This window comes from Mastacembelus armatus, chromosome 24, assembly GCF_900324485.2.
Source record: "Mastacembelus armatus chromosome 24, fMasArm1.2, whole genome shotgun sequence".
Lineage (NCBI taxonomy): Eukaryota > Metazoa > Chordata > Actinopteri > Synbranchiformes > Mastacembelidae > Mastacembelus > Mastacembelus armatus.
This window is the reverse complement of record NC_046656.1, coordinates 15,498,674-15,511,754: the sequence shown is the minus strand read 5'-3', so window position 1 is coordinate 15,511,754 and position 13,081 is coordinate 15,498,674. Positions and strand designations below refer to the sequence as shown.

The 13,081-nt window shown below is 39.0% G+C and overlaps 1 protein-coding gene across 8 annotated transcripts in view; it reads left to right on the top strand.

Moving 5' to 3' along the window:
• The window catches only part of dnmt3aa (DNA (cytosine-5-)-methyltransferase 3 alpha a), a 47,709-nt gene extending 35,586 nt beyond the window's left edge, over positions 1-12,123 (top strand). For 6 of the 8 annotated variants that reach the window (XM_026319091.2, XM_026319096.2, XM_026319098.2 and 3 more), the window contains 11 exons: positions 149-228; positions 402-514; positions 1,102-1,285; positions 2,150-2,234; positions 2,405-2,550; positions 2,724-2,814; positions 3,008-3,156; positions 3,236-3,321; positions 3,461-3,530; positions 5,154-5,272; positions 5,716-12,123. In XM_026319091.2, the coding sequence (XP_026174876.1) occupies positions 149-228; positions 402-514; positions 1,102-1,285; positions 2,150-2,234; positions 2,405-2,550; positions 2,724-2,814; positions 3,008-3,156; positions 3,236-3,321; positions 3,461-3,530; positions 5,154-5,272; positions 5,716-5,857 (1,265 nt within the window). In that variant the 3' untranslated portion in view covers positions 5,858-12,123. The remainder of the gene's footprint in view (positions 1-148; positions 229-401; positions 515-1,101; positions 1,286-2,149; positions 2,235-2,404; positions 2,551-2,723; positions 2,815-3,007; positions 3,157-3,235; positions 3,322-3,460; positions 3,531-5,153; positions 5,273-5,715) is intronic. The other 2 variants (XM_026319094.1, XM_026319093.2) reach the window with 2 other exon arrangements.
• The last annotated feature ends 958 nt before the right edge of the window (positions 12,124-13,081 follow it).

Here is a 13,081-nt window from a genome sequence, read left to right as displayed (position 1 = left end):
TTGGCATTTGGCTAAATTTATCATTTAATTAATCAACAAATCAAACTTACGTTACTGTCACTAATGAGAAGTGAATATCTTTTGTATTGCACCGTTAGATTCCTCCTCCTAATTGTGGGATCATGTTTCTGTTATGTGTTTTCTATAGATATCTGTATCTCCTGTGGAAGCCTCAATGTCTCTCTGGAGCATCCTCTCTTTGTAGGAGCGATGTGCCAGGGCTGCAAAGTAAGAATCCTCAGAGAAAAACTGTCTTTTGTCAGTCAGGGCTGGGTAATGATTCAGTAATATTATTAAAGAAGAAATTTCATATTCACATTAAATACAACAAAATAGAAACATAAAATTTCGTTATGGTGAACAACAAAGGCAATATCTGTAACTCCTCTTCTCATGTACAGAACTCATTCCTGGAGTGTGCTTACCAGTATGATGATGACGGCTACCAGTCCTACTGCACCATCTGCTGTGGAGGGAGGGAGGTTCTCATGTGTGGCAACAACAACTGCTGTAGGTCGGTGGAGTACAATATATGCTGAGTCTGAAACTGGCAAGCAAAAGTATCTTTTGTGGTCCGAACAAGGTTTTCAATTACACATAAACAAAAACAGTTCACCCATAAATGTCAAAGCATGATGCATGACTTCCTTTATTGGTAACTGAGTCAGACAACTCACATGGAACAAATTTATTTATGTGAATGAAGAGTAAGTACAGAGTTGATTTTGGCATTTACAGTAGGCTCTAACTTTATCACTGCAAACACAGCGGAGAACAGGAGTCACCATAATAGGTTTCACCACAAAACTGCTTTCAACACATTACTTCCAGCTGTACAGTGGCCATTTTACAACAAGTAAGAGAGGTAGTACTACCTAGTGAAACTGAGGAAGTTAAATCCAAACACACGAGGTTAAATCCGATACACGAGTTTAAAAGATAGCTCCTATTAAATCTCTGTTGTGAACTGAAGGTGATCTCTGCGTAAATTACCTACTTTTATTTACTATAGCCAAGGTTTATGCAGCATTATTTAGTCACTTTGCTAAAACTTGTGCATCAGTATTTAAGTGTATGGTCTATGTGTATGTGTGCGTGGAGGTGTTTTTGTGTGGAGTGTGTGGATCTGCTGGTAGGGGCCGGCTCAGCGGCAGCAGCCATCAAAGAAGACCCCTGGAACTGCTACATGTGTGGACCACGGAGCACCTACGGGTTACTGCGTAGACGGGATGACTGGCCGTGCAGACTACAGCACTTCTTTGCCAACAACCACGAACAAGAATTTGTAAGTCAGGCTCTGACATCACAGATGTAATGAAATAAACTATGTCAAAACAGACAAGCTTCCTTCAGGAAGGCTCCTTGTTCAATATGACAGCAGTTTCACATCATTGTCTCATGTCCAAGTATGTGCTAGAGCACTTTTCACAACCACAGTCTTACTAGAGTTCCAACATCCAACATTTATCATAAAGTCAATGACAGCACCAAATAATTAAACAGTTTTGTCTTGTTGGGGAGATTATTCTGATGAAACGAGCAGAATTCTCTAATAAATGACTGAAATTGAGGAGAACTTTTATTAATGGATTTCACTAGTGTGAAAGGGGGGTAACTGTCACTCATAATGGTTGTTGAGGCTGCAACAGCAAAAGAAGTTTTCAGTCCTTCACTGATGCAGCCTGTAACAGAACAGAAAACTTTCTTCTCTCCTTATATCATTAATTTCCAACTTATTGCTCATTAAAATCACCTGTGTCTGAATGACAAAAAGCTTCCAGACTTGCAGTTCATACAACTCTGCTCAAAAACAAATGCATTTATTCTATTCCAGTCAGTTAGCAGTAGTAAATTTGATGTATTTGTTATCTAATTTTGAATCTGCAGTCCACTAGTTAAATAAGAAACGCAGGGTTCAGTGCAGGTTACAGTGCAGGGCTTGTCAGCTGTAAATTATCTATGAAGGCTAATACAAATGGAAACAGACCATATTAACATATAGTTATTGATGTTCCCCAACCAGATTTTACAAAGATGACCAGGTCATTACCACAAATGGAGCTGATCTCTGGTCTTTACCTAAACGTTAGCATCTTTTGTATCTAATCTTATCTGTAGCTTCTTTCTTTTTTTTTTCTCTCGATTTTAGGAGCCAGCCAAGTTGTATCCTCCAGTGGCGGCAGAAAAGAGGCAACCAATCAGAGTCCTCTCCTTGTTCGATGGTATTGCAACAGGTAAGTGTGTGTAGTGACGTGAATCTGTTCATAGGCAATGTCTGTCATGTTCACCACAGATTTCCTAACTTCTGTAGCACCATCATGAGGTACAGAGATGGTGACAAGGTGACACTGTCAAATTGTCTGTTTTGTCTGAGTAAAGCCAAAGTTGTTAAATTTGAAACCAGGGCTGTTGGTGCTGAAGGATTTGGGAATCCAGGTTGACAAATATGTCGCATCTGAAGTGTGTGAAGACTCTATCACTGTTGGCATGGTTCGACACCAAGGACGCATCATGTATGTCGGAGACGTACGCAATGTAACACGCAAACATGTAAGAAAAATCTTTTCCTCCTACAGTTCAAAAGCAGAGCATGTAAACATCTGAAAGATCTGTGGACATTGTTGCCTGAATGGTTCACTTGAGTTCAGATCAGTGCCACCAAGCTGCTCTTTAACCTCTTTTCTCTGATCTGAAGCTAATATGTGTTGTGTTTTGTCTCTCAGATCGAAGAGTGGGGACCATTTGACCTGGTGATAGGAGGAAGCCCCTGCAATGACCTCTCCATAGTCAACCCTGCAAGAAAAGGCCTTTATGGTAAGACGAGGGGATGTTTCTGCTCTGGAGATGTTTTAAAAATAACAAACTTTTAGGGACCAAGTAAAATTTTTATCTCTGTTAATATTAAAACCTCAAATGCTCAAAGGACCTAATAACTTGTTCTATTTTCATTTGTTTTTCATCATGTGAAATGAAATATGGATGTTAACCTTTCTCTGTCCTCCTGCAGAGGGAACTGGTCGGTTGTTTTTCGAGTTTTACCGTCTGCTGCATGAGGCTCGACCAAAGCCAGGTGACGAGCGGCCTTTTTTCTGGCTGTTTGAGAATGTGGTCGCTATGGGAGTCAGTGACAAACGTGACATCTCCCGCTTTTTAGAGGTACAATAAACAGCATTTTCATAGTTTTATACACTAAATGCAGCAGAGGTTCAGAAGTAACTGTGCTGTTCCTCTTAAGTGTAACCCAGTAATGATTGATGCCAAGGAAGTATCTGCTGCCCACCGCGCTCGCTATTTCTGGGGAAACCTGCCAGGCATGTCCAGGTGATATATGTACACACACAAGCACTGTTATGAAGAGTTCACTTTCTGGTGAATTATTTAGAAATACAAGTTTTAATTAACATTTTACTTGTTTTAATATTTCATGACTTCTCTTTTTTCCACTGCATGGGGATTGCAGACCTTTGACACCCATGGCAAATGACAAGCTGGACCTACAAGAGTGTCTCGAGCACGGGCGCACAGCCAAGGTATCCACCTGTGTATGTGTATGTGTGTGTGCGTGTGTGTGTGAATTTTTGCATGTGTATGTCTGTGCTTCTTATCATTATGATATCTAACTTTCTGACCAGTGGTAAACAAAAATCCTGGGTTTTAGCACTAATTAAAGGGCCCTAAACACAAATAGGAAGATGGCAGTGAACTACATTTTTACAAATACTGTCAGTGATACATTTTATGCTACCAGCAAGAGGAACTGTGAATCAGTTGTTTAAAAAAAATTTGAAAACTGTAACTTGTGTTACTATACACCACCAAGGGTGGACAAACCCAGGTGCTTGAGGGCCACTGCCCCTGCTTGTTTACCAACTGTCCCTGCCATACCCACTGCTGATTACCAGGAAGCAAGCACGGCAGTGGCCCTCAAGGACCTGGGTTAGTATCCCTGCTACACACCTTGTAGTGTACATACAGTTGTGCTCATAAGTTTACATACCCTGGCAGAATTTATGATTTCTGGGCCGTTTTTCAGAGAATATAAATGATAACACAAAACTTTTCTTTCACTAATGGTTAGTGTTTGGCTAAAGCCATTTATTATCAGTCAACTGTATTTACTCTTTTTAAATCATAAGAACAGAAACTACCCAAATGACCCTGATCAAAAGTTTACATACCCCAGTTCTTAATACCGTGTATTGCCCCCTTTAACATCAATAACAGCTTGAAGTCTTTTGTGGTAGTTGTGGATGAGGCTCTTTATCTTCTCAGATGGTAAAGCTGCCCATTCTTCTTGGCAAGAAGCCTCCAGTTCCTGTAAATTCTTGGGCTGTCTTGCATGAACTGCACGTTTGAGATCTCCCCAGAGTGGCTCAATGATATTGAGGTCAGGAGACTGAGATGGCCACTCCAGAACCTTCACTTTATTCTGCTGTAGCCAATGACAGGTCGACTTGGCCTTGTGTTTTGGCTCATTGTCATGTTGGAATGTTGGAAGTGGTTTGGTTTCAACAGAACCCCTCATTTTCCACTTCTTTATTAGAGTTTGAACACTGCTGATTGGCATTCTCAATTCCTTGGATATCTTTTTATATCCCTTTCCTGTTTTATACACTACAACTACCTTTTCCCGCAGATCCTTTGACAATTCTTTTGCTTTCCCCATGACTCAGAATCCAGAAACATCAGTGCAGCACTGGATGAAAGATGCAAGGGTCTGTCAGGAGTCCAGAAACTCATTGACCTTTTATACACACACACTAATTACAAGCAAACAGATCACAGGTGAGGATGGTTACCTTTAATAGCCATTCAAACCCATTTGTGTCAACATTTGTGTGCATGTTATCAGGCCAAAATCACCAGGGTATGTAAACTTTTGATCAGGGTCATTTGGGTAGTTTCTGTTGTCATTATGATTTAAAAAGAGTAAACCCAGTTGATTGATAATAAATGGCTTTAGCCAAACACTAACCATGAAACCTGAAAAATAGCCAAGAAATCATAAATTCTGCCAGGGTATGTAAACTTATGAGCACAACTGTAAGTGTGGCTCAAAAAGGGGATAGCTCTAGGATTAAAAGAAGGATGCATGTGTGTGTGTGTTTGTGTTTGTGTATGTGTTTGTGTTTGGTTCTGGACGCTGATTCCAGTTTGAGAAGTTGCGTACGATAACGACACGCTCCAACTCTGTGAAGCAGGGGAAAGACGAGCATTTCCCCGTCTACATGGACAACAAGGAGGACATCCTCTGGTGTACCGAGATGGAAAGGTACAGTGGTGTTTGTGTGTTTCTATCTCCACCCGCTGTGATTTATATGTCACTCTCTAATTTTACCTTAACCCTTTTGCAAGTTTGTCAACATGAGCATCAGACATGGTAAATGAACATCAAAACCTCTGGCTATAGCGACAAAAACCTTAAATTGTTTTTTGAGCACAACACGTTACACAACAGGTGATTCAACACGCCCGTACTTTATATACTGTACATTGAGAATTGATATAATAAAGCTTTTATAGCTGACCTCAATTTTTGCATTGCACTGTAGCTGGTGTTTCTTTGATTTCTTGTCATTGTAAAACACCATGGAACTTATTTTTCAAACTATAATAGTTTCTGGTGATCAGCTGATGATTAAATGACTAATCGTTTCATCTCTTGCACCCTTCATATAATCCATACTAAAATAATTACATTTTCTGTGTCTCCAGGGTGTTTGGTTTCCCCGTCCACTACACCGATGTGTCCAACATGAGTCGTCTGGCCAGGCAAAGGCTGCTGGGACGTTCCTGGAGTGTCCCTGTCATCAGGCACCTTTTCGCCCCGCTCAAGGAGTATTTTGCCTGCAACTAGTCACACACCAACTCTCTCTCTCTCTCTCTCTCTCTCTCTCTCATATATACACACACACTCACGCAAACACACATAAACAATATGTAATAGACACACAAAGATAACAACACACAAGATGCAGCTAGTTCATGAAGGTTGGCTGACGCAGCATGACACACATGACCAGATACATACACACATGTAAAAATACACACTGTAAAGGACTGCTTTCCTAGACCCCATGTAGACCACTGGCTGACCTTAGTCCCCTGGTGCTACCTTTCTGATTTACACACGCACACACACACACACACACACATAAACACACATACACATACACACACACACTGGTGCAGGGTTTCTGTACTGTATACTGTATCTTGCAGTTCATACATACAGTGATAGCTTCTGGCTTTACTGTGGTGTAGTAGCTGGAGTTCAAACCTCCAGGGGGCGCAAGACGGACAAAAATGCCCCAAATTTCTGTTTTTAATATCTCTCTGAATACATTAACACCAACAAATCCCTCTGAATCGTAACACTTAACTGTATTCATGCGTAGTGACAGTGCTGCTGGTGTATTACAGTGCAATGAACACAAATATATACAACCACACAGACACATGCCTGTACTTCTATCTTTGTGAGGACACTTGTTGACATAATGCATTGCCTAGACCGTTATCCCAACCTTAACCATCAATTAGTAAATGCCTAACCCCACCCCTTACCATAACCATAACCTTAACCCTAAAAACAAGTCTTAACCCTCAATCAGGAGTGAGGACTAGCCAAATTGTCCTCACTCAGAGAGAATTATGCTCAAAATGGTCCTCACAAAATAGAAGTGAACACACACACACACTCACACTCCAGTTAATGCTCGTGGTGCTGGTCAGGCAGTGATAGAGTCCAAATGGTGCCACTTTAATACAACACTTGTACAGTTTTTGGTGCTCTTGGAGACTGTCTGGTCTCTGGTTGTTTCAGTCGCTGCAGTTTTATGTCCCTTACTGAGTCAAACCAAATGATCACAAGCAGATGGAGGCAACACCAGCCAAGATAGGTGACCATGAATTTTTAAGATCTATTTATTTGTCAGATTTGGTGTACTCAAGTGTGCAGGGAAGGATCCAAAAGAAAAACCATCCTTGTTCAGACAGGATTAATATGAAGCCTTTATTGACTTAACCACAACTAAGTCAGATTATAATTAGTTTTGTTTCTTGGTGGAAGAGCTGCTGTAGAGGTAAAAATCTCAGTGGTTGAGTTTAACCTCAGTGGGCCAAGCTAAAATACGAGAAGCTTTTCTGTCTAAGTAGCACCAAAAGATATTTTCATCTACATGTGAGGGAGTCCTCACCGTTTTGAATGAAATTTCAATAATGCCCATAGTTTAAAATACTGAAATTCAAGGGTAAATTTTTGGGGATGTCACAGCAGTTTAAATGTTTTTCATATTTGTTATGCAACACCTGCAAGTATCTATTATTTACTGTAGGAAATACTGTAGTATTTATAGTACATACTGTAGTATGTACTGCAGTTTCTCCTCCTGCTGTTACTAGTTCACCTGGGGTCAGTAAATTATTCCAAATAAACATGCAACAAACTCTAGACATTAATTAGGCTATTAAGAAAAAAATAACACAAGGAAGATCAAATACAGACCGCCATCTAGTGGGAAGCATGCATAACAAAGCCACACTTAGAGTGTAGTTAAAACAATCCTATATGTTTCAGAGTTAATGTCATTGTACAAGGAAAATTGTGAATTGTTCATTTTTATAATTAGTGGCCATTCTCATATATACAGTATAGACATAATATATTAGGCTTCCGTACAATAAGTACTTGAAACTTTATACTGTTTTGATTATTTACTGCTGTTTTTTTTTTTGTTTGTTTTTTTTTTTTTTGCAATATTTTAGGCAGTGATTGTACATTAAGATCAGCTAATTTTGTGGTAAATATGCTGTGAAATACTGTACACTAGTAGCATTTTAACAATTTCCTCATGTTTAGTATATGCTGGTATGCAATACATACACAATACCATTTGTAGAAGTGCTGTTGTATTGCATTAGTTACTGTTAACTGTTGCTAAAATGACTGTGATGTTCATCCTAATGGTGCAAAATTGGAATAATACTGTTTGTCACTTTAGTAACTATGTCACTTGTTTGTGGCTGTAGCCAGAAGTAATTTAGGCCTTAGGTCTCACGGCCGAGGTTGGATGTTATAGCTCGTGTGTATAAACATCAGACCCTCTTGTGGTAAAATTAGTCTCAGTAAATATGCAGGGTTCATCGAGTAGTGGACACTTATGCCTACACTGGTCATTGTGTTGATGTGCTGGACGTAAGGTTATGTTAAAATAGTCCCATACAGAGTCACATAAAAGAGGTAAACTGTGAACAGACAATATAGTGTAGACTTTTCAGCTTGTTTAGCTTTGCTTTGAATTTGTTTTACCCATCATGAGAGTGGCTTTATTTTCTGATACATTATGCACGGTCTCTATATCTCTGTAAACTAGTTTGTTAGCACATTAACCTTCTAAAATCATGGGTGCCTTCAAGAATTGCAATTTTTTTCTTCAACTTTAAATTGAGAGATTGTAACGTCAAGATATATTTATTGTTCATGGCATTTAGCAGTGCATGGGCCAGATTTGGCCCCACAATCAAAGCTAGAGATAAACATTTACATAAATGGGATATAGTCAACAATATGTATACAAATATTAAATTAATCTCGATAAATGTACAGCCAGTAATCTGTACCTCAAACAGACTAACAGAAACAAAAACAGCTTTGTACATTGCACTGATAACTCCCAGCAGCAGTAAATAAGCGACTGTGGCTTTGCTAGGTACAGTGTCAGAAATAATCCTATAACAATCCTAAATGAAATCAAAGACGTATTTCAACATTGCATCTTCACCAAATAATGCTAAAGAAACCTGGCCCACAATTAATTCTCACTCCTGACCCCTGTCTTGTATATCCTTCCTCTGCCTCAGTAACCATTTATTTCCTCACATTTTCATGTACCCATTATTACTTTTTAAACTAACAGGAAGGTACTACTGTTACCTTGGAATTACAAACATGACGGGTTTGTATACCACAAAAATACTTGAATCTTGGCTCCATCCATTAAGGGTGAACTTAACCCACTGAGATTATTCCTTCCTTCAGAGCCGCTCACAATCTGAGAAATGCTTTTACTTAACTTATTTTCACTTAAATTCCACTTTGCAAAGTATAGGTCTTGCCGACTGAAGGTACATCCAAATTCCCTTAATTTTATCTGCATCTTAGTGGCGCTCACTAATGACATGAGGAGGGAATTCTGAACTTATCAGACAAACTACATGGACTTTACTGCTACAACTGAATGCACATGAAGCATTTCTAGTCGCAGCATTTTTTTTAATGTATTGATTATTTGCATCAAACTTTATTAATATTTGATTTCCTGGATTATTTAATAACCCAGGTTGCAGTTATAATGTGTTATATTTTGTAGAAATTATTTATTAGCCCAAATGTTGTAGACAAAGTTGGAATTATATCTCACATCAGTGTCTATAGCTAATGGAGATAATGATATACAAGTAAAATGCAATGATTTCTGAAAGACACTGGACTCTCCTCCTCTCACAGAATAGGGGGAAATGACAGTTCTTGCAAAGGAAAAATTCTAATCAATGAAGAAGGTTGTTTGTGGTTCTTCTGATAATCAGATTCACTGTTTTATGGTGAATCTGAAAAACAAATGAAATTTAAGAGTTGGGAATAATGTACGCGAGTGGATTAACTGTAGTGGTGTTTTGATGTCGGATCAGATCAGTCTGATCAACTAAATCATATACAGAAATAATAAACAGGTGTGTCTGTTGGGTAAAAGCCTTCTGTGAAGGATGGTCTTGTGATCCTCATTCCTGGCTCCTTAGAGCAAAAATAAGCTTTTCAAGATGGACAATCCAAACAGTTTTCCAGGTCAAGCAAGGCAAATAAGGGAATTGAGACCTACCCTGAGTGGTCAGTGATAGCAGCAGCTCACAGGATGGATGCATGATGGAAAGTGAAGGAAGCCAGTGAAGGGATTAAATCTTAACGTTTCCAGTTACTATACAGCTTCTCTTGTGCCTCAGCCCCAGTGTTGCCCTTTGTGGTGAAAAAGTTAAAATAGTGACAAGTTAACAGTCACAGTCCACCTTTGCAACCTTTGCAGTTCTACTCCTACTTTGCTTCATAGGGATCCAAAACGTCCTCCATTTATTGTGTCGCAGCGACATCCACTGAAACCAGAGGCAAACCTTTACTCTGTAGACACTATGCTGGTTTTCTACTTCCTACGACTGAAACAGATAGCCCTGTTTAAATAACATTACTTCTTTACATAATCAAGATACAATTATTCAAACTGCCTTGGGTGCTTCTTTGCCTTTTGATGCCCAGTGTATGCTGGGATAAACTAAGCCCTTCCATGATTTTAGTATGAAACGGCAGGTTAAGAAAATGGATTATCATCAAGTTTGGTGTACATATATTTCAAATGTTTCACAGAGTATTATACACAATATGTGTAAACATCCCTGTATACCAATGTATGTGTTATTTAGAAAGGGCTGTCTTGAGAAAAACATTTGTCAGTCTGGTGCTTTTGGTCCTCAGACGACCATCTTTTTCCTGGAAGCCTTCCAATGCTCTGACCTTCCTCAGATACCAGCTAACAACTGGACACATGCAGTCTGTGCTCACACACAAACAGTCACAAAAAGCAACGGTAAACCAGCAGGTTCAAAGTATTTTTCCATCATGTTTACTCTCCGTTTATACAACCAACCTTCAGGTGCTTTTTAAACTCTGCTCTTTTTTACAGTGCTATTGCAGGTCACACATACATGCACACATTTGCTGGAAACATGGTGCCGAGTTTCATGCTTCTCTAAACTCCTTTTGCTACAAAGCACATCATCAACACATACACACACAAGCAAATACACACACATGCATACACACTGTGGTTTTGCCGGCCGCCTGTTGCCATCAGGCTTCCCACAGCGGTGCTGGGTGTCACATTCTCACCTTGCGTCGCTTGGTGCTCCCAACAACCCCTCACCCCCACCCCAACCCACCTAAATCCCTCCCACCCCCAGGTGCTGCATGTCAGTCAGTCAGTGTAATCTCTGATTCCATGTTAGATTAGGGAGTAATGATAATGATAATAATAATAATTACAATAATAATCTGTTATTGTGTGTGTTTACTGTTCAAGGTTGGTGCTCAGTTCAGTTCAGTCTCAGCCTAGAGGGGAGAGCGAGAGGCTAGAGAAAGCATATATTACAGTTAGTATAGTGACTTGTTCTATTGTACCCAAGGATGCCAGAAGAAACTGAAAGGTGAAGCGATGAGCGACAGGACACTCACAAACAGGAACAAGTTGAAATAACACAGAATGTGGTGTTGTAAATTACAATCAGTTCCAAGTGACCCAGAAATCATGCCTAGTAGAATCAATAGGAATTTTTTCACCATGTTGAAGCAAAAAACTGCTAATTAATATCATAAATTGTAAAGAGTTGAGCTTCTTGAAATAGTAGACTGGTAATGTGCAAGAATTTGCTTAAGTTCGAGTAAGAAACTAAAGAGATTGGGAACCACTGGCTGCATTTTAGTTAATTGTTAGTTTTTACACTCAACAGAAGAAGTGTTATTTCAACATCTATCTGTCTGAGAGTGCAGTCAGACAAGAAAAAGAACAGCATGAGGAATGGAGTTGATGTTTTTAAATGATGGGTGACACGGTGATGATGTTTCTGTTCGCCTATCAACAGCTTTTAGGCTGAGTGTTGCGCTGTTTTAAACACTGATACACTTACAAACAAATACACACAAAACACTGTTGTTGACACACAGGGCGACCAACGCTCACACGCAGAGATACATGCACAACACCGACAAATACAATGCTGTGGCGCATGCAGACACTCATCTCATGGACTAAATGAAAGATGAGCTTTTAGGAAAAAGAGGACCTGGTGGTGTTTCAAAAGGTGCTAAAATTTTATCTGAAAACAAGAAAAATATATTGTTAGAAGTATAAATCAAGTTTGTCTTTACAATGACTGTATTTAAGTTTGTCGTAGTAATGAAAAGGCACTATTATTATTTTACTCTTGTATGAATATGAACTAATTAAAAAGGCATTTTAACTTTGTACTTGAACAATGTAAGAAATGAACCGTGAATAAAAAAAGGACTGTTTCTTGTGATTTATCGTTAAGCCTCACTATCATCTATCCAATTGTATGTCAGTGAGGGGTGTAATTACCCGAATCCCACTCAAAATTCTGAAGTGCTCTGCATCTTCCTTGTCTGGTGTTCACAGAGGACAGAACAAACTCTTGCCAATGACAGTTTTACCACTTGTGAGAATGTTATCGAAAAACGAAATCTAAAAATAATAATTATTAGATTAGACAATATGAATCATTATTACACCCCTGATGTCATCATTTATTATGTCTTTAATGGGGTAAATGCAGTATGAAATGGCAGGTTTTAATGAAGGATGATTGTTTATTGTGTTACACATATTATTATTGTATTTTTCCCTTTATTAATCAGTTATTCGTTGAAAGGTAGAAAGGAAATGCAAGGATAGAGAGAGGGATTCCTGCAACAAATAGGCCTACATAGTCCTTGGGAGTCTTTACAGTGAGTTCAGTTTTTGTCTCACCAGACCAAAGAATCTTTTTCTTTGTGCGCTCAGAATTATTTAAATGCTGTTTGTCAAACTCAACGCAGCTGTTATATACTATTTACAGTGACTTCTGTCAGCTACTCTAACATAAAGGCCTGACATGGAAAAGTCTAAAAACATCTTTCATTTGGATACTATACATTTTTGATGCATATTGACAATTTTATCAATTTAATATTAAATCCACAACACAATAAAAGTATACAGAATGTTAAAGGCCTTGAATATGTTATACTGTTCAGTAATTGTGGAGCCAGCAAATAGTCTTTTAAACCTCCTCCTTAAATTAATTACTGCTCCTGAATTCCCACCACAGCAGCAGTCAGCCATGGTGCCAAGGAGGAGGTCCTTGTCTCCATATGTGGGTCTTCGGCTCCACATTGTTGCCTTTAAGTGCTGCTTGTAAACTATTTGCACTGAAAGCACAACCTTTAAGCGCTAGGGTCAGAATAATACCAAAGTAGATC